The following is a 22799-nucleotide window of genomic DNA, read 5'->3' on the forward strand; positions in this document are numbered from 1 at the left end:
TTCTCACCTAAGTTCCCTTTACTTCAAAACGACATTAAACTCAAAATTAGAGGCAGCATCTGACACCACGTCGGCTACTCAGTAGAAAGTGAGTTTGGAACTGGAAATCTGGTGCTGGCATCCTATGAAACTCTATCCATTGCATGAGAACTGCAGCCAGTAGACATATTTCTTGTAACTTTTTCTGGTTTCTCCTAGCCAGAATGCCAACACTGGCTCTAAGTATTGATATGGTGTTATTTCGACATCTTCCAAGCACCAGATTCTAGACACTTTCATGTCTGACAACAAAGAATATATTTGGATTTTCTGTTTGCAGTCTGACAGTTATCTGCTTTTATTTTATTTTCTCATTTTCTCCACTACTCATGTCTGTGATCTATTCTGGGGAGGAAAAAAAAAAACATAAGAAATGTAAATAAAGTCGTGCTTCCTCTGCCAACAATGCCCCAGCCAGAGGCATCTTTATCTGTTCCTGAACAATAGGATGCAAGAAACAGGTGTGTATGTACTAAGTTTCACCATCAGGCAATTAGCTGTGTGTTGGGTCTCAGACCAACATAGCATCCAGCATTGTAGAACAGAACCAATAAGAAGTCTTTACAGAATGAAATGAGTCATCTACAAGCAGGAGAATGGATTAGACATTTCTGTGTCTGGAACCTTTTGCTGCTATCACTGGAATCCTGGCATTTAACTAATGTGTGAAAATCCCTTTTCTGTTCAATTCATCCAATCATGAAGAATCCCTGCTTGACTACATGATGCATAATACTTAATTATCTTATCATCTGGATTGTTCTGATAATTTATACCAAAATACATTTCTTCTCTTCCTCACCCAATTGCTGTCCCCAAAGGATCAGATAGTCATCAAGAAAAGAAAACAACAATAAAATGACAATATTAAACCAAACTCACTGCCATAGAATTGAGTCCAATTCATAGCAAACCTCACTGGGTTTCCAAGGTGGTAAATCGTTATGGAACTAGATTGCCCCATTTTCCTTCCATGGAATGCCTGGTGGGTTGGAACCACCAAACTTCTGGTTAGCAGTCGAATGCCTTAGGCATCATGCCACCAGAGCTCCAATAATGATTGGATAATTGATCAATGACACAGAGATGAGTCAAATTTAACATACTTTTTCAGACTGAATTATGTCCCTCAAAGTGATATGTTGATTTCCTAACCTCTGTACTTAAGGAATGTCTCCTTGTTTGTAAAGAAGGTTTTTCTTTTGTTATCATTTAAGTTAATCAAGCATTTAAGTTAGTCATAGCAGAGTGTGGTGGGTCTCTTAATCATATTTGCTTTTGAGTGGTGTTTTATGAAAGAGAGGAAGATAGAGGGAAAGAGAGTCACCCACAAGTGAAAGGCACCATGTGAGAATCCATTTATGAGCAAAACAACACCAAGAAATGCTCATGGCTCCCAGACGCTGAAAGAGACAAGGAAGGAACTTCCTCTAGAGCCAAAAGGAAGAGTGAGTATGGCCCCATCAGTGCCCTGATTTGGTTGGGCTTTTAGCCTCCATAACTGTGAGAAAATAAATTTCTGTTCTTTAAAGCCACTTAATTTTTGGCATTTTGTTATGACAGCCCTAAGAAACTAAAACACACGTAATTCATTAAAATTGCCCCAGGATAGACAATAACTCCCAAAAACTATTCTAAATAACTGGAAAGCTATATGTTTGAGAAAAAATAAAATAAAAGAAACTCAAAGATAAATTCACTTTTTAACAATAATATGTAAAGTAACCAGAATAGTCTGTGGGAAACAGAAGTGAAGATTTCTTCTCTCCTGCTGAAGAGTGGAGTAAGCTCTCTAGCCCCCAAAATACAGCCATTGCCATAAATGGACAAACATAAGTGAGAATCCTGCCATAAGTAAATCTACTTAATATGCTAAGATTCACTGAGAAACTTTGATTTAAAGCTAAAATAAAATGACCTTTAAGAAGCCAATGTTTCCCCAACTTTTCCCTGTGAAATCCTTGCTGCATGAGTAGATATTTATAGAGAACAGTTTGGAAACTGTTTCTGATCACTTTCTCCTAAGCTCTCAGTGTTAACAAGACCAGACTTACTTCCAAAAGAACTGTAAAGATGACAGTTAAATACATATATGTTATTGATGTTAAAATAGAGATTAACTTTTCCATAATTGTATTTTTCAGTGATTTTTTATATTCTAGTAGTCAAAAAACTTCATTTGAATTCTATGAATATGAGAATAATACAGTCCTGGAGCCTAGGACTAGGGAAAGTGTCAGGAACTGCTGATTATTCAGAAACATCAGATGTACTCCATGATTTTAATGTTGAATAAGGATAGTGTCATGAAAAGAAATATGGGAAATGCTGATTTATAAAAGCAATGCTACTAGAAGTATTGGGAACTTTTCCAAAACTGGACAGATATTTTTTCCCTAGTCACTCCGACCTGGTATACTGAATTTACATGGTGCCTCTTAGTTGAGCTGGGTTAATTAAAGATTTTTACTCAGCATTTCCCTAAATGTGTTTCCGGTCTTGAAGCATTAGCATGCATGACTCCATGGCAGTACCATATCTTTGTAAACATCGGTGCTTGCTTTGAGCTTGAGCAGCAATGACACAGACAGTGAGTTACCTGAACCAGGCTGTGCACCTAGTTGTTACTAGGTCTCCCCAGAATACCATTGGGTTTCCAAGTTACACCTCTCACACAAGGTGAATGTCAGCGGATAGATCTACAACCCTTGATGCACACAAGTGGATTTTAAGATCGTTTAGGCAATAGAAATTCGGCGTCATGTATTTCATGGTACATGATATCTTTTCCAAGTCTTTGGCTGACCTGTTGGGTCAACATCAGAGTATTTTGATCTTGAAGATTTTCAGATTTGTAGAAAACTTTCAAAACACTTCTTGATTACCATGCCAGTTCTGTTTATTTCATTATGGAAAAGTCTTAAGTTGTTCATTCTTTTTTTTCCATCTCTAGCGGCACTGTGTTTTCTGGCTCATTATCTGATGAGCTCCTCTGTGATGAGCTAGCTCAAGGAACTGCTGCCTAAGTCAAATGAGATTCAGAACACTGACATTTAGTCTGTGGTCTATCTCCAAACCATGTGTTGGGTACTGGGAAACCAACTAGATATTGTGTGCTCAGGATCTCAGCAGGGACCAGACTAGAATCCGGTTTCTAAAAGACCTCAGATGAAGGCCTTGTCAACCTCTGGCCTTTGATTTAAAGGATGTTTTGGGCTTAATGCTCACTATGGGCTTATTGTCACTAGCCAGATATCTATCTGTGTGCCTGCACTAAAACTTTATCTTGTGGTGATGTGTGTGTGTGTGTGCTTGAATGTGTGTATATTAAAGCATATGGGTATATTTGACAGGATAAGCATGAGCTGAATGGAAGAAATATATTAGTTTTCTTGATCTTTTTCTGTAAGAAGAAGCATCGCCAAAATGCTATTAAATCTCTAAATACTCTGCTGCATTCCTATCATCTGCTCTCAAGTACTGACAAGTCATTACTCTCCCTTGCTCAGTTTGAGGGAAGAGACTAGTATTTCCCAACTTCATAAAGCTACAGGGATCACTTCAAGTATACTTCAGCATCCTTGAGGATTGTGATGAGGTCACCATCTGCCAAGTTTTTGAAGTTTGAGTGAAAAGACTTCTACAAAGGTTGAATGAAAAGTTATTAATGTAATTGCTAACAGAGAAATAAGTAACTAAATGTCAGGGATTATGGTAAAGCAAAATTTAATGAATAACATGAGAAATAGGTTCAAGATTTTTTATTTAGACTTTGAGGACTGTTTAAAACTACTGTACTAAAATCCATGTCTGGACAATCTTGCACTCTATTTTTATAAATAACTCCACCAATGCCACACTTTTTTCACACTGTATTTTATAAGGTTGCTTGCTAATGTGTCCTGTTGTAAATATTCTCAAGTTGAATCACATCTTAGTTTTTCTCTTCACCTGGCAGTAAGCTCCTCAATAACATTTTCAATGTCTTTTAGTTGAATTTAAAAGACCTATTTTGACCCCTGTTTGTAAAAAAAATATTTATTGAGGACTTACTGTATGTAGTAAAGAGCTCCAGTGGCACAGTGGGTAAGGCATTTGGCTGCTAACCAGAAGGTCGGCAGTTCAAACCCATCAGCTTCTCCTTGGGAGGAAGATGAAAAAATCTACTTTTGTAAAGATTTACAGCCTTGGAAATCCAATGGGAGTCACTACGAGTCAGAATTGACTCTATGCTACTGGGTTTGGTTTGGTTTTGGAACTGTGTGTAGTATTTCTAGTATCAATCATAAAATGTAGTATGTTTTTTAAAATGAAGAAATATGTTTCAGTAATCATTTTCTAGTATAATTTTAAGGCATCAATCTCAGAAAGATCTTCCTGAACAATCTTCCTAGATATGATGAGTGTGCTCATGTCCTTTCCTGATAGGGTTGGTTATGGACTGAAATGTGTTCCTGAAAAAAGGTATATTAATGCCTTGTGCCAGTGCATTTGACCTTGTTTGGAAACAGGGTCTTTCTTTGAAGATGTAATCAGTTGGGACTGCATGAGGTCATGCCAGAGTAGGATGAATCCTAATTACTTCTGAGTGGTGTCTTTTAAAAGGGGAACAGACACAGAAACAAAGTCACATAAATAGGGAGAAGACAGACACCATGTGAAGATGCATCTAAAATATGCCATAGAATGCTTGGGGCTAACAGATGCTGGGAGACACAAGAAATGATCTTCCTTTGAGCCAATAGATGTTGCTGACATCCTGAATTGTGATAATAGTTTAGTTTCCAGGATTGTAATAAGTAATAACTGAGATAATAAATTTCCTCTTTAAAGCCACTCACCTGTGGTGTTTTGTTGTGGCCCTAGGAAACTAAGTACCTAGGAATTAAATATATGATTCATACTGAGCTTCTTCATGCATTCTCCTCTCAGAAAAAAAGAACCTACTTACTTCTCAGTGTTTTAAAGCTCTGTATTTTTCCTCTATGATTGTCCTTAGCAGGAAGTGTTGATGGATTATAAATCCTTGTCAAAGAAGACCTTTACTAGCTTTGAAACTACTCACTTTTTCTAAAACCATGTTACCCATCAATCTAGTTTTATAACAATCAAAATACACAATTAACCTATTTATCAGGTTATGGTTAAATTATGATCATATAAGTGATCAGTGGGGATTTATCTCATTCCTTCCTCTCCACACTTACAAGTCTCTTTTCGCCTCTACACTAAGGGCACACCAGAGTCTCTAATTCCCATGCCTCCTTTTCCCAATTGCAAGAACAATTGGTTTGTATGACCAGGACTTCACAATGAAACACGCACTCCAACCTATTGACAAGGCTAGGTTCCAAGGAAGAGGTCACTATGTGAAAATTGGCATTATGAGTAAATGGAGGATGATCACATCTGATCACAAAACAGAGGATGACTATATCATTACATAACTGCCAAATTAAATCATTACAGAATTGTAAAATTGCATCATTATGTAACTGCCAAATCACTGAGAATCATGGTCTAGCCAAGTTGACACATAACCTTAACCATCACAGCTAGTGTTATTCTCACCTTGCACCTTAGTATTCCCTCTGCCAGACATATGTTGTTAATGCACAAAATGGTAGGGCAGTAAATTTTTTACTACTGTTGTAAATGCAAAATGTCAAATAACAAGATATTCAATACGTGAGGAAAAGTCACACTACATTTATTTACTGCCTGCCAGACATTGTTCTACATGTATTAATACACTCAATCTTTATAATAAACCAGTGAGAAAAATGCCATACAGGCATACCTCAGTGATACTGTGGTTTGGGATTCATGGGTTCAGTTCCAGATCACTGCATTAAGGCAAAGATCTCAATAAAGCAAGTCACAAGAATTTTTTGGTTTTCCAGTGCATATACAAGTTATTTTTATAATATACAGTATCATGAATAGCATTATGAAAAAGTTTGAAATACTGTAAAAATTACCAAAATGTGACAGAGACATGAAGTGAGAACCTGCTGTTGGAAAAATGGTGCTGATAGACTTGTTCAACACTAGGTTGTCACAAACCTTCAATTTGTATAACTGGCAACATCTGCAAAGTGCAATAAAGCAAATCCCAGTAAAACGAGGTGTGCCGGTAATTATTTTCTCTCTTTTATAAGTGAGGAAACTGAAACTCAAAGAAAGTTATGTAACTTTTTAAATTTAAACAAAGTAATTGGTAGAGTCTGTATTCCAGCTCAGATGGTCAGACTCCAGGGTCCGCACACCAAGCCACTGTGCTTCTGCAAGGCCTCTGATCAGTCCTCAAGCTGCAATCTATCTTATTTACTCTAATAATGGCATTAGGTGTAGACTTGATTGAAATCTACATGCAAAGCTTTTATACACTGTAACAAAGATATCTCATTATCCAACACTGCTGGATATCAGTGAGTTTATTGAATAATTTGGCTGTTATTCAAGAAGAACTCATTTAGCACCAGAATCTCTTTTTCATTTGAAATAGCATACACACGTGAAATATTTAAAAACACAATTGCCTTAAGGGGGAGCCAGCTCTGTCTCCCCTTCTCCTTTCCTGTGCTGGCTCTTGTTAGGAACCATAGGACTTCTGGGAAGCACAGTTTGAAAATAATGATTCCAAAACAAGGCGTGGGGATCTGGTGGTTAGAAGCCAGTAAAAGTACATGTTCACTGGTTTACACAGCACTGAATGAATCTCTTCTCACACAAAGAAATCTGACCTATGCTGTAATATTGAAAACTTCCATTTATTTCCAAATTCCCATGTACCACATTTTTTACTTGCAGGGCTGAGCCTTGCCATTATTTCTGAGGCTTCTCTGTTTTAGAGCCTGACCCCAACAGCTAGTATCTACATATCACATCCTTGTGCTCTACCTCCATCAAAATCTCCTCTCATTTCATTTGTCTGTTCTCAATGATCTGCCCAAGACTATGACTCAGACTGGGAAAGGTTGGTGTCAGTGACATTGGGTCATCTCAGTGCCCCTGAAATCATACCACTTCGATTACCTTGCACCAGGCCCTGATGTAGCTGAGGACTCACTGAACCCCTGAGAGTCATAAAAGAGGAATAACTGTAAGGATCCCTGCCTGGGTTGCTTGGCTGATTGAAGCTGGAGCTCTGCCACTGCATAGGGCACACAAGGTCCTCAGAGGTGTGTACAAAGCCAACTTGGCTGTCTAGTTATGAGCAACCTGTGTGTGGTGGCTTTTCATATACACTACTGATACTCCCTCTCTTCTCTGCACTGGAGCCAGATGGAACTCTCCCTTGTGCCTTGAAAAGCCAACACATTAACTTACACTCCTATTTTTGACACAATGATAGCAGAAAATGTGCTTTTGTTAAGTCTTTTGGTTTTAAATATTCTGAGGCACTATGGCTACTTAAATCCAGCAGTCAGTGAGCTGATCATTCACTGCTATATATCTCCTTATTATCTGCTGTATTATCTTTATCTAATTGCATGCACTTTGGTACCATTTGACAACTTCAGAACTACTTGTGCTTATTAGCATGTCTTTAGATAAAGGATACAGCCTGCCTGAAAGTCTCCCTGATTACATGTTCAACATACTGCCAGTGTCATCCAGGAATCAAACAAAAGGATTTTGTCCTACTCCTCCAGAGTTGTTAAACAGCTTTGTTTGGTGTGGATATAAAAGCGTATATATATATATATATATATATATATATATATATATATATATACGCTTTTATATGTGTGGATATAAAAACATTCTAATGCTGTCTGGGAACAGAAATCAAAAATTGCAAATCTTTATTTTGCATATTTTATTTGAGGAAACTTGAATAAAAGCATGTTCCTATGGCCTAGAGATAGCCTTAGGGGGTGAGTATCTCTGGGCCATTGTATTCATGGACAGAATATAGAAAATCAAGGTCAAATCTAAGATTTCAGTCCCCTGGTCCAGCTCCTTCCTAATTACCAGTTCTGTTTTTTATTATCACAGAAATGTATGCTGTAGGTTGTTAAAGAGCCTTGGGCAGTTTCAAACACATTACAAAATTCAGACTTTTTTTTCTAGTAGAAACTGTACGTTTTGATTAGGGAATTCTAGTTTCCCTCTAGTGATACATAGTTCAAATAAGCCCTGTTACGTATTTATGCATCAGAAAAAGACATGATCACAGTATCATGGAGAAGCAGCTGTGATCTTTTTCTTTCGTTTAAACTGAGAATTAGGAAATATAAATTTCTAATCAAAAACAACTATTGCATTGTTATAGTTACAGGAATCTCTTCCTGAACATTTGCAATTTCCCTAGCAGGACTTTCTTGTCTACTAACTTATTTCTCTGTTAATGACAAAATAGTAATACCTAAAAATAAATAAATAAATTGTATTTAACTCATATATATATATATATATATATATATATATATTAAAATTTAGGGGAGAAATACAAAATACTACACATTCAAAATATACATTTTAAGCAGGTCCCACAAAAATAAAGTCTACTTCCACAATAACTATTTTATCTGCTCAGTTGTAGTCAGAAAGTCTTTTCAGAATCAAACAATAATGAAATCCTGAAAAGAAGAGATTACATTTTCAGATACTTATAAACAACCACTTATAAGGTACAAAGTCCTAATTTCACACCTCAATTAAAAAAAAATATATTGGACAATAGGGTTATTGGGAATGTGATTATTCAGGTAGAATAAAACAAGAGATTGTTCAGACAAAATAACATTTACTCACTCATCTCACAAATATTTATAGAGCACCTTCACTGTGTAGTTACTAGGCACTTGGACACATCAGAGAACAAAACAGCCAAAGATGTTACACTAGTTCAGCTAATATTCTGACAGGGAAGATAAAAATAAAAACAGACATAATCAGTAAATTACACAATATGTTAGAAGTGATAAATGCTGTAGGAAAAGGGGAAAAAACAAGTAAAGCAGAATAGTGGGACCAAGAGTGATTACTGAGGGTAGATGAGTAGATGTCACTGAGAATGTGATATCTGAAGAAAACCTTGATGTGCATGAAGGAGCTAGTCAAGTAGGTCCCTATGGGAAGGATGTCCAGGAAATGCAATAGCCAATTCGAAGGCCCTCAGGTGAGAGGTGGTCAGGGACAACAAGGAAGCTATGGAACTGGAATAGATCCTGGGAGATATGGTTAGAGTAGCGGAGGGAAGGGACCATGTAGGACATTTGGGTGATTATAAGGAATGTGACTTTTAGTCTGAGTGCAGTGAGAAGCCCCTGTAGGTTCTGAGTGCCCTGAGGGAACGTGACCTGTGGAAGGCGCATCTTAGAGTACAATTGTCTTCACTGAGATCAAAACACGAGGTTATGGACTTGAATTGACAGTGATTGGAAATATTTTTCTTGGTGTCTGTAGGAAAATGATTCTCAGTGACATGTGGGTGGGAGTATAAATCCCACAATGTCAGAAATGACTAAAGACCTTTCCTGTTTTGGAGACACTTGGATTAGTCCAATTAGCCAAAAAAGGATGTAAGTGCAGAAGTATTTGTCCTATCGTTATGGTGATATAGAAGTGCTGTCAGAGCAGAGGTGGCAGGATTAGAAAGATTATTGGGAGACAAGTTCAGGGACATTAGGATTCTGCTCAGGTGTACTCCCTGTATCTGTAGATACAAAAGCCTGGCTAGTTGATATAATCTCCTAGGATCTACAGGACAATGATGAGGAAACCAATCAACGATTTAATATTCAGTAAGGCCAGATGCTCAACAAGGAGATCCAGTGGCTCTGCTCATCGCAGCCAGCTCCTGTTTCTATAGAAACAGTGCCCCATCTTCTATGGCTGTCTTCTATCCCTTTAGTAGATAACCAGCCATTTAGAGGCTAAGATTCCTATTCATTCAGAGAAACTAAAAATCTGGAATGAATGAGAGAAATCCATGGCACCCTTTCCATATAAAAAGTGAAGATTGAACAGTAACAGGTGGGATATTAATTGGAGGAAAAAGAGTAATGCTAAAGCTAAAGGTTTCTGTTAGCATTTTCTATTATTTAGATAAAGAGATGTAACCTATTTCTCAGTTGTAAGTGACTTTATCCTGCATCCATATAAGATACTGGACATTGGAAGAGCACAGTGAACCCTAAGGATGCACACTAAGATACATAGACATTTCTTCACATTGGAACCTTCAACTTTGGAGAGTATTTCAAAGCAATCTTATTCTCTGATTTGAAAGGCCTCCAGTTAAAGGCCCAGAAGTCTTATTTCCAAGGCTGACTCATAGAATATTCTGAAGATGGCAAGGTTGCTTTCATCATCACTATCTAGTAACCTATGTATTTACTTCCTTCCCCACTGAACTCTCCCACACACTCCCTATACTAGTTCAGCTGATATTCTGATGGGAGAGACAAAGAAAATATAATCAGGATAAAAGTGAAACTATTGAGGAAATTAAGTTTGGGCAACAATCTCATGGCACTTCTAAGAATTCATTTTTGTTCCCTGTGAACATATCCACAAACACATCCATTTATTTTTCAGGAAATTGGTACCTTCTTGTTCTTTGCCCTGTCACCCAACAAAACATGCTCCCCAAAAAAAGAGACTTCACAGAACTGAGATGACTCAGGTACTTCAAGGTCCTCTGCATTTCCCAGGGGAATTTCTCTCTCAGAGTCTTCAAAAAATGACAAGTGTTAAATGAGATACATAAAATTAGAGCTAGAAAGTCCACTAGGGAATATTTATTCTGCCCAGAGGTGATTCTGCAATCAGACTATGTCCACATTAATATTTATGCTACTGTATCATTCAGAGCAGGCTACGTTATGCTGTGGTAACATAATCTCAGTAATTCGCAAACAAAAGTTCCTATCTTGCTCATAGACCAGCTGCTACATGGAATACTGCTGGTTTCCATGGCAGAAAGAACAAGAGCAAATCATACCTCATAAAACTTCCACTTAGTAGTGGGACACTCACTTCCACTCTCACTTTCTCAGACATGAATCACACACCCACTTTTAACTCTAAAGGGGCAGAAGAGTATACCTTACCAAGGCCCCAGAAGAACCTGGGAATATTTGCTGGGCAGCATTAAACAACCACCAAGCCCACCCACAAGAGAAGCCAGTCTTTCACAAAACAGCTTGCATTTCAGTTTTGAACAATCTAAACTAAACTTGATTTCTCTGGGACATTTCTCCACTTCCTACCCATTAGCATCCTTTCTCCATCCTTCCACTTAACCATTACCCATGTGTCAGTTGTAGCTGAGCCACTGTTCCTTCTGAAAAGATGTCCTAGTTGACAGTGTGCATTAGAGTATGAGGAACTTGGATGGGGACATGCTGACAAGTGGGTTAGCTATAGATGAAGCTATAAACTTGGAACACATCTCATTTAAATATAGCTGCTGAGGACATGCATTTTCAGATTGTAGACAGATGAAATAGGTATGATTAGGGGGAATTAAAAGCACAAAGAAGGGTTATTTAAAGCATCTAACCATTCTGTAACTCAGTCTAAGTGCCCTAGCAAATTATATTAATTCTCTCGATGAATATAACCTCAAGGTCATGATGAGATTTGTAGAGGTTGTGGGGAAATTCTGTCCAGAGTCCTTGAGGAAGCATGAAGAAAATGAGAAAGAAAGAGAGGGTGCCATATGACCTCTTTTCCTTCAGGTAAGTGAAGGCTGCTGTCTTTTCTCAGCAGCTACAAGAAGGAATAGAATCTATGAGCAGAAGCTACAGAGCAGGCCAGAACAAGAAATCCATCTCTAGCTGCCTTATGGCCTGGTAAACTCCTACAGAACCAAAAGTTTTCAAAAAGAGGTGAAAGAGTGGCTCCCCCAAAAATTGTACAGAAGTTTTAAAATTATCATTTAATTTCCGAAAATTATTAGATTTTGAAAAGAGCTCTGGTGGCATAGTGCCTAATGCATTTGACTGCTAACCAGAAGGCTGGTGGTTCAAACTCCTCGGAAGGAAGATTGGGCAATCTACTTCTGTAGTGATATCACCTTGGAAACCCAAGGAGGGGTCACTATGAGTCAGATCTGACTTGACAGCATTGATTTGGTTTTTTTTTTTTGGTTTTATTAGATTTTTAATTAAGCATACTAAGAGTATGAATAGATCTAGACAATTGGCTTTTTTGGAGAAAATGATTAAGGAGACAGGACATCAGCCATTCTCTCTTGTTTTTTCTCTATATTCAATTTCTACTTCATCCTCCCCCTCCCTCCCTTATACAACTTCTTTCATTCCTAATTCTTCAAACTTTCACAATTCCATTCCTACTATCCTTCCAGCTGATATTAACTTAAAATATATTATGAATATGATATATAATGGATATATATGTGTATAAATTATATAAGTGTAGTGTGGATAGAATAACAAAGAGCATATTCCTATATGAAAGCTGCTGTATTAGATTCAGTAGTTCTGTTTTTTAAAAAATCTTCCCAAAATAGTAAACAATAGGAGATAGAACTTACTGGTGTTCTCAGTCCCTAATTGGGGAAGCTGCTTATAGCTCCTCTTTAATTTTTTTTAATGTATATTTTTAAAATTAACCCCAAATTATCTAAGGGAAAAGCTAATATCAAAGTTATATCTGAGCACCACAGAATTGACCATATTGTTTAGGATGATTTCAATGCATTTTAAAAGTCTTCAAGTTATTTATCCACATATGCAGGCTGACTGAATGTAAGATTTTTGTTTGTTTGTTTTTAAGATGAAGACTATGTTTCAAGACCTGAGGACTATTCTATTTGTAGCTACAGTATACTCCCTCTTTCCTACATCCCTACAAGGCTCCAATTTCTGCCTTGCTCTCATCTCCAACTTCCTTCCCCACCCAGTCCTTACATGTTCAACCACTGTCAACTAAGATGTTACAACTTTAAGAAGCAGGTTCCTCAATGTCCTGCTACCACCTGCGGTTCCACCATCTGGACAATACAGCCTTAGTGACTTGTATTCTCCCTTGTAAAATAATATATCCTCTCAATCACGGGTAAATTCTGAACATTTACTATGCTTGAAAGTGGGTATGAAGATGCCAGAAAAGATAGAAAGATGATGTATGGAGAATAAATGTAAAACTATTGGATAAACTAAGTTGGGGCAAGATTTTACTGTCCTGCTACAAAATTTTCACTCTTCCTTTTGGCAAGTATCAAATCCCTTTACAACCTAAATAACTTAGAATGTTCAATTTCATATTGCTCATATTTTTTAAATTCAGTGATATAATCAAGTTAATTTCCTAATTCAATTATGGTACAGCAGAGTATACTGAAAAGAACGCAGGAGAGAGAATAGAGGACAGGTTTTCTGAAGTTCACAGAATAAAAGTGATTTCCCTAATTTGTAAAATTAGATGTTATCAATTTTTAAAATATCCTATTTCAGAAAGATTCATAATACCAGATCATTTTAAAGATAAATGTTCCAAAAGTTGTTAACAAGAAAGGTTATTTTTCACATGTTATATTATAAAGAAAATCATAACATGTCAAATGGGTACTCAATTCCTTTAAAACTAAATTTATTTACAGGAATTTAATTATCAAAAGATTACTGTGATTATTGTTTTTATAGTCAGTGCCCAATGAAAAGGATCAATATTGTATAGTTCAAAGAAGCATTTCTCATGCACTTGATTAATGCATTGTTATCATCAGAGTAATTTAAAGGAACAAGGTTACATAAAATCAGCATGTACATCTTACTCAGCAACTCCTGCCAGTTGCTTCCAAAAATTAAACTCATTAATCATTCTGACTTTAAAGGAGGAAAAGCTTTGGATAAGAAGTAGAAAGCTTTATTTTATGAAGAAAAAATGTCCAGAGCCAACATTTAGTAAAATTCCTGTCTACCTAGGGATACTAGAATATTAATCTCATGTGAGGAAATGAGTTGAGTCCATTGTCAAAGAGACAAATTAGTATTATGTTATTCTAATGCTCTAGACATCCTTAAATATACAAGTAAAATATAAAAGTAAATTACTTAAAAGGGTATACTGGCAACAATAGAAAAAAAATGTCATGTAAAATAGACTTCCTTGCTCACTTCAAATTGCTTTACTACTGTTCCAGAATCCAAATCTACTGGAAAGATATAATGCTCATTTTTCACATATAAATTTGTCTTTAAGCAAACACATATATTTTTGGCTGGATCTAGAATGCACAGGCTCATTAACACATTCAAATTTGTTTGCTATAATTTTCAGTTGACAGTTGACTCATCCAAATGAAAAGAAATTAGGCTTACCCTTCCTAATTTTTCAAGCCAAAAGTTTAGGTTTCTGTTATGGTTTCCCTCCCTAGCCAAGGTAACTAAAGGTGAAATGAGACACATGCAGTGGTGTCTTAAAAACAAGGTACAATGAAGATGTGAGGTATTTGTGATGCTATATTCAGCTCCAGGCATCATTCAGCGAGATCCTGCTTATCTTTTTCTTCTTTCCTTATTCTTCTTCTTCTTTTTTTTTAATGTATTGAGGTAAAATGCATACAACACAAAATTTGTCATTTCAGCCATTTAAAGTGTACAATCCAGTGGTATTAATTGCATTCACAATGCTCAGCAATCATTACTACTATCCATTTCCAAAATTTCTCATCACTCATCAAGAAACTGTACCAATCAAAAATAGTTGCCCACACTCTACCCTTCAGCCCCTGGTAACCTCTAATTTACTTTCTGTCCCTATTCTGCTTCTTTTTTATGTCACTCATCTTACTTTCTTGTAATAGTGACAACTTGCAACTTATGCAAGCAGAATTTTGTACAATTGTGTCATATATATATATATATATATATATATATATTATATATATATAATGATTTTTTAAAGCAAATTCTTTATGGTATGGTTAATTATGAAGATGAAACACTATATAAAACAGGTAAGTGGTGATTAATTACTTTACAAAAACATTCACTCTGAGGCTGTTTTAAGTAGTGAATACTTCCTGTGGGTTTAAAATACATCCTCAAGTAAAAAAATTAAACTTTTTAGGAGTACAACTATTACATCCAGCAGGGTTCTCTGATACAGAGTTATAGGGCATTAAATCAAGGAAGGGACCACAAAACTAATCTAGTGAGATAGTTAATTCAACAAGAAAGAAACTGAGTTATTGAGAGGATTGTGTGTGCTTTCTATAAATTTGTTCATAATTTGTACATGCTTACATAGTTTGTGTGTCAACTCAGGAAGTGAAAAGAGTGGTAATAATAGGAAGAGTGGGAAGAAGAGAATTAGGCTGAGGATTTATTTGGATTAACAAACGTAAAGAAAAGAGGAATGACACATTCAGCTTGGAATGTATTCCTTGTCACAACCACAAAAATGACCTAGTATGTCTCTTGGCATGTGGCACAAAAGCTTGGAAGAAAAATCAAGATGTTGATCCCAAAGCTCTTTCCAATTTCAGATTTCTCCAACTTTGTAAAATAGAAAAGCAAATGATCTTCAGAAGAAATACTGAGAGATCTATTTCAAGGTAACGAAGCTACTTTAATCATTTTCTAATACCGAAGCTGCAGAACAGATACAACTTCCTTTGTGTCAAACTAGATTACTTATCTTCAGAGGAAAACGTGAAAGGTAAAGAAAAAAATATTGGAGGGTATAGCATTGGAGATTACATACATTAAGAGGTATGAGGATGAAATGTTCTACTGAAAAACTGAATGTCAGAGTTCAGAAAGAGACGGTATGAGTGCATGGAACATCATAAAAGATATAAAACACAAAGTTTCATGAGGAGTGTGGTGGTCACAGCTATAACAACATCAAGATTGGAGGGGAATCAGAAAGATCATCACATGAATAATTAAAAGGCCATTGATGACCGCTTGCATGTAATTTCTACAGTGAAGAGAGTACAGAATATAAATTCAAGCCAAGCAAGAAAGTGAAATCAGTGGTAGACTACTTATTTGAGAAGTTAGATAATAAAAGAAAACAGGACAGCTGCCAGAGTTGGTAGTAGGAACCAGTGAAGACAGTTTCTATTTTCAGGCAAAAAAAAAAAAAAAAAAGAAAGAAAGAGTGGAAAAGGGGAATGTTCTTAATAAAACAGTAGTATAAATTCATTGAAGACGTCCAGTGTCTGGCACATATCTACTTTGTAGATACTATTATTATCAGGAGCAAGTAAGATAGCAACTTTACATGGCTCCTCATTTAAAACTTCAAACAATCCTGTGATATCCCAGAATAATCTGCAGGTGAGCACCCTAAGATTTGTTGTCAAATTAATGATGAAGCAGATAGTTGAAAATTTTAGAGTTTTTCAGATATATTAAGAAATTAATGTAAGATTATTTTAAAAAAAATTAAAAGTGGAGCAGAAGGAAGAAACAGAATATAGAATATATAAATTTATTTGCTGAAGAAAGCTATTTAAGATATAAAAAGACTAATAAATGCCAAGGACTGTTGATATTATATCAATGAAAAACCAAGGTGGAGGGAAAAACATCACCAGTTGAGGAAGACATTCAGGACAATGAAATTGGTCTTCTCAGGCTGATAGACACCAGGAGTACTGCCTCATTGCTCAATCCCAATTTGGACCAATTTGCTGTCTTAAAATCCTGTCTATATCATTGCATTTATGTGGTTAGGAAATCATGGGTTACCAAAACTGAAGAATACAAGAGTACACTGAGATGACCTTTAACCAAACAACTCCCCCTATAGTGCACGAGCCCTCCCAAATTATTTAAATAATTAAAAAGAAATGCTTCATTAGGGGTGTGAGTTCCATATTTTAAAAGTAGTTGTAATGTTTTTGCAACTGAAACTTGCTAAATTACATTAAAAGTCACTTCCAGGAACATTTCCTTTCAGTCAACTTATTTTTAAACCAACACAATGAACTTACAATCAAAATAGCTATTGATTCCTCAGAAGAATTGGTCCACAAATTGGTGTTAAATAAATCTCAGGTTGATGAAAAAATTGTCATAGAAAAGACATTCTGGATTTATTTCTATTTGAAAATCAAACTTCACATCTTAGAACTGACCACCCCAAATGGTCTTTTCTGTGGAGCTACAAACTTGGACAGTCTTTTTTGTTGGGAATGTAGTTAGTGCAGATATGCAATATATTACTATTTAAGTACCTGCTATGCAAACTCTGCATTTGATTTAACTGTGCTAGAACTTGTGACTACCTTGAATTTTAGTTTTGGTTTGGGAATTACCCATTTCAATTGTAATTGAACTGATTTTTTTTTTTTTCTTCCCTTCGTAAACGAGAAGGCAGGAGGTGCAAAGCCAGCTTGACTTTAAAGATATTCCACTTAACTTATCTGGTGACCAAGGTGGGAAAGCCATTTCTGTATCCTGGAATACCTTTCCCTGTCCAACAAGCCGCAGAAAGCAATAAAGCCACCAACCTTAGAGTTGGGACTATGCAGAAAAAAGTAATCAAGATTCCCTGTGCCCTGATACAGAGAATCATGGTTCTGGTGAATAATACTGAATGTATCACAGACTGCCAGAAGAATGAATAAATCTGTCTTGGAAGAAGTATATCCAGAATGCACCTTAGAAGGGAGCATGGTGAGACTTTGTCTCATATACTTTGAGCATGTTATCAGGAGTCATCAATTCCTGGAGAAGGATATCATGCTTAGTAAAATAGTTGTTGTTGTTGTTGTTATGTGCCATCAAGTCAGCCCCGACTCATAGCGACCCCTCCTTGGGTTGCCAAGGCAGTATCACTACGGAAGTAGATTGCCCAACCTTCCTTCAGAGGAGTGGCTGGGGTTAATAGAGGGTCAGCAAAAAAGAGGAAGAACTTGAACAACAAGACAGACTGACACTGTAGCTGTAAAAATGGGCTCAAACAGCAACAGTTGTGAGGATGCTCAGGACTGGGCACCATTATGTTCTGTTGTATATAGCGTCATTATGAGTCACAACTAACTAGAAGGCACCTAACAAAAACAAAAACAATTGCAAAGAAGGAAACCCTAGGTGGTGCAAACAGTTAACATTCTTGGCAGCTAAACAAAAGGTTGGCAGTTTGAGTCTACTCAGAAACACCTCAAAAGAATGATCTGGCTATCCACTTCTCGTAAAATCAGTGCCTGAAAACCCTGTGGAGATTAGTTCTACTCTTACACACAAGGGGTGGCCATGAGTCAGAATCAACTACAGGGCAACTGATAAACACAAAGAAAATGTTTCAGCACCTGAGACAGCTCCTACATAAGCAGTTGGTTTCCCAACTGCTTATGTTGTTATGTGCCATCAAGTGGGCCCCGACTCCTAACGACCCCTCCTTGGGTTGCCAAGGCAGTGTCACTATGGAAGTAGATTGCCCAACCTTCCCTCCGAGGAGTGGCTGGTGGGTTTGAACCTCCAGCCTTCTGGTTAGCAGTCAAGTGCCTTAGGCACTATGCTACCACAGCTCCTTCCCAACTGCTTAAGTAGTTTTAGATGAAAACACCAGTTCTACATGAAGTGCATCAGTAATAGCAAGAGATACATATAACATGCAATGAGGTTCCTAAGTAGTTGTATATCTTCAGTTTAAATTTGGATAGCAAAATGATTACTCAAGATTCTTCAATCTTAACGAGGGTTGGCATTTGAAAAAAAAAAAAAAAAACATTTTTTTTTTTAATTTTAAGACCTTGTTTTACATTCAACGTTACATGTACATTTAGTTCCACTGCCCATTTACCATGTTCAACCCTAAGCAGTCTCCTCCCCTCCCTACCCAGTAATCTTCCTCCTGTGCCCCTCATATTTATGCAATCCTGTTTGTCCTGCATTTCCTCAAATTGAATGTTGGTCCTTGGGTGCCCCGTGGTCTATTGCTCTAAGGGATGTATTACCATAGAGTATGTGGGTGTGTCATCCTGGATTGAGTGGCCTAACGTCTTCTTGAAATAATAAGTATCTAACATGTTAAGGAAGCCCTTAAATATTCAAATATTTTAAGTGGTGCAGTGGTTAAGCTTTTGGCTGCTAACCGAAAGACCAGCAGTTTGAATATACTAGCTACTTCATGGGAGAAAGAAACAATAATCTGCTTCTGTAAAGATTTCCAAACCATAAAACTCACTGCCATTCAATAGGATTCAACTCATAGCTACCCCTCCTTGGTTTTCCGAGGCAGTATCTCTATGGAAGTAGATTGCCCAATCTCTCTTCTAAGGAGTGGCTGGTGGGTTTGAACCACCAGTCTTCTGGTTAGCAGTCAAATGCCTTAGGCACTATGTCACCAGAACTCCCTGTAGAGATTTAGAGCCTTGGACACCTTATTGGGCAGTTGTACTTAAACCTATAGGGTCACTATGACTTGCAATCAACTCAATGGCAATGGTTTAATATCTTAAGAATATTGAAGTCTTTGTTTCTAGATAAAAAGTGGTTTATTTAAATGTTCATCTATCTTTTAGAAGATGTTTTAATATAATTTTTCCAATTTTGAATGACTTTTTTCCAGAAATGCATAAAAAAAACTTATTAAGAAACGGATGCTACATTTGGCCTTGTGTCACTAGTTTAATCAAGCATTTTTTGCATTTATACTGATTATAACCAAGTTATGACCAGACACACACACACACACACACACACACATACACACAGATAAGAAAATATAGGAGTCCTTGAGTGGCACAAATGAGTAAACGCTCAACTACTTGCTGAAAGGTTGGCTGTTGGAACTCATACAGAGACAACATGGAAGACAGGCCCGGCAATCTGCTTCCAAGATGTCACAGCCTTGAAATCCCTCTAGAACTGTTCTACTCTTCACAAGTGGGGTTACCATGAGTTGAAATCAATTCAATCACAACTAACAATAACAGAGAAATATATATGTTTTAAAAAATGATACTATAAACACTTCATAATGATACACTACACACACACATTTCTGAGTAGTATGAAACCTGTGAGAGCTGGAACTTTACAAGCCTGCTTTGTTTGTTTCAGTCTTGCAAGTTTTCCACCTTTAACAGGATGCAGTCTTGCCATTTTCTATTGCTCTCTGTTAGTAGAAAATATTTAAGTTTTCCTTCTCTGACATGTTTCTGCCTTACACGGGTTCCAGCTTTCACAGATTTTACTCTCTATATATTTGTGTATTTTTTGGGAAAAATAAACTAATGTGCATCTAGATATAATGAACATAAGTTAGAAAAGCTATTCAGAGTAAGATCTGGAGCATTTGCGAAGTTAAATCCCCAATGTGTTCCTCAGGTCTGCAAGACTGCTTATCTGAGAAAAAGTTCTAGACATATGTCAAAGTGAAAAGAAGGAAATATAAACTCAAAGCTTAGATTACAAAAACAAATAAATGAAAAAAGATAAGACCATTTGAAACAAAAATGCAAAAATTTATTGTCTTTCCTTTCTCCTAGCGACACCTAGGGCCTGCTGAGAAGAAATTGCACATGTTCTCACTCCAAGCATCACCCACTCTGGGCTCTGGCAATACAATTGGAGACTCTTAAGTCATATTTAAAGCAAAAGTGCATCTTTTCTGTCTGCAACGCAGCTCAGTTGTCTTCCCCAAGACTTTCCATAACAGTTGTTTCTTCAGAATTCCTGACCACCACCCACAACTTCTATTTCCTTAAATCAGATGAGTAAAGAATTCATCTACTTCTCTTAGCATAAGGCCTGCCAAAGTTGGAGATACCTCTCTGTCTCACCAGAAGAATTGGGAAATTATCTAAAAGAATGTAAGAAAATCTCATGCAAGGTCTCATGCAGGACTGTGTGTGTACAATCCACATCTCTGAAAAACTTTTCTCATCCTTATTTATGTCTTCACATAACCCACTCATAAAATAAAACAAAAACTATCAGTGACAAAATCAAAACCTTACTGATTTTTACAAATTCTGTCAGTGAGAATTGTCCCTGTGGGAGCACTCAGCCCCCCCCCACACACACACACACATACCTTTGGCACAATAAAAGAAGAACATAAATAGTGAGGAAGTGTGACCCAGGGCAAAAAAAAAATTTTAATAACAAGCCTCTGTTCAGTGCAGGGGAAATTTACTGCCCTGAGTATGTCAGGAGAGAAGTAGGTCTGAGGATCTGTGTGAGGACTCTGTGCAGCAAGCAGACTCTTCTTTAAAAGGTGCTCCCGAAGGAGAAACGCGGAACCCTGGTGTTTCTGAGAGCTGAGGGAAGCAAGTTAGGCCCCTCTGTCTGAGAGCTTGTCTGGGATTTATCTCTTTGCCTTCAGAAGGCAAGGTCTCAAAGAAAAAAATGAATTTCTTCCCTTCTTGGTCTCCCTTGACCCTCTAAACCACAGGAAGGGATAAGCACAAGGTGGTTTAACTCTTACATCCATCAGACCCGCCATCACCCAGTGCCGCATGAGTCGTTGGTTACTAAGGTGACACGCAAATCCAACCGTTGAAACCAAGGCTTCCAGCCCCAAGAAGAGTTGGAAATGTGCTTGCAGAGAAGTTTGCACTTAATACAGTCAAAGGTAGAGTTGTTAGTCCCAAATGCCAGCAACAAAAACTGTACAGGACCCGGGACCGGGGGTTGGGGGTCCACGCTATCCACTACCCCTTACCGGGTAATAAAAACTACCAGTACTACTACCACCAAAACAAAGTGTCTGGGAGAAGTGAGAAGACAAAAAGGAATTACTGAGGTAAGGGGCTAAAGGGGGGAGGGGGCAAAGGAGTGTACAAGGAGAGGCCGATAGAGTCCAATGGCAGTTGGAACGGGAAGAAAATGATTAGGGATTTAATCTCAGAATCTAAAAAGGGGGTGGGGTGGGGTGGGGTGGGGTGGTTGGCTTGTAAGCACAGACAGATCTAATTCTCTCCTGCGGATCCACAACCGCATGCAGTCAAAAACATACATCCACACATCCAGGGACAACCCCAGTGAATTCCAGAGCCCAGCAGACGCAGCACAACAAACCCTCCCCTCTTAAGCCAAGAACTCCTGGCCCGCCGCCGCTGCGGAGACCCGCTCACAGGACCGCGGTGACCGAGATTTGGCGCTAAGGAGAGTATTTGTGGGCGCTCCCGGGAGTAGTGGGGGAGGGCGGAATAGAGGGGCAGACAGAAGGAGGGGGATCTTAAAGACCTTCAAGGAGATCCTGAATGCAAGCGCATCTCGCCAAGCTATAGACCAAGTCCCCCTCTATTCGCCCTCCACCCCCCCAACAAGATACGCTTACATCTTCGTCCTCACAGTCGCTCCTCGCCTGGTACTGGAACCGGGGACGGCCCCCTGCGCCGCTGCCGCCGCCGTGCTCCTGGGGCGCCGCGGGCTCCTGGGGTCGCGGGGTCTTGCCACCCGCGCCGCCGCCGTCTTCCTCGGTCCCCTGGCCGCCCAGGAGGCGGCTCGCCTCGGGGGGCGCGGGGAAGGACCGGGAGGTGTTGATCTTTCCGGTGAATCTCTGGTACAGCGAAGCCATCGGTCACCGGGCTCCCGCTCGGTATTGGGGCTTTTCGTTCGTGTTTTAATTTGCTTTCTCCCTGTCGGTTTCCCGTTCCCCACGCCACTCCAGAAGGGAAAAAAAAAAGGGCGAAGAAGGAGGAAAAGCTAGGCGAGCAGCGGGGCCGCGCGCCCGCCCCGTGGCCGCCAGGCGCTCTCTGCCGCGCCAGCTCCTTCGCGCCCCCTCCCCTGGCGCCTCCTTCGGGGTCTGGACGCTCCAACAGCCCGGCTTTCTCTTTAGTTTTTTTTTTTTTTTTCAATTAAAAAAGA

The 22799-nt window shown here is 38.2% G+C and overlaps 1 protein-coding gene across 1 annotated transcript in view; it reads right to left on the reverse strand.

The window, feature by feature from the left end:
- The window catches only part of DPP6 (dipeptidyl peptidase like 6), a 1548106-nt gene extending 1525597 nt beyond the window's left edge, over positions 1-22509 (reverse strand). The window contains exon 1 of the mRNA XM_007952098.2: positions 22270-22509. Coding sequence (XP_007950289.1) covers positions 22270-22509 — 240 coding nt within the window. The remainder of the gene's footprint in view (positions 1-22269) is intronic.
- Positions 22510-22799: the final 290 nt, after the last annotated feature.

Source organism: Orycteropus afer, unplaced genomic scaffold (assembly GCF_000298275.1).
Source record: "Orycteropus afer afer isolate SDZICR_OR568_19922 unplaced genomic scaffold, OryAfe1.0 scaffold00324, whole genome shotgun sequence".
Classification (NCBI taxonomy): Eukaryota; Metazoa; Chordata; class Mammalia; order Tubulidentata; family Orycteropodidae; genus Orycteropus; species Orycteropus afer.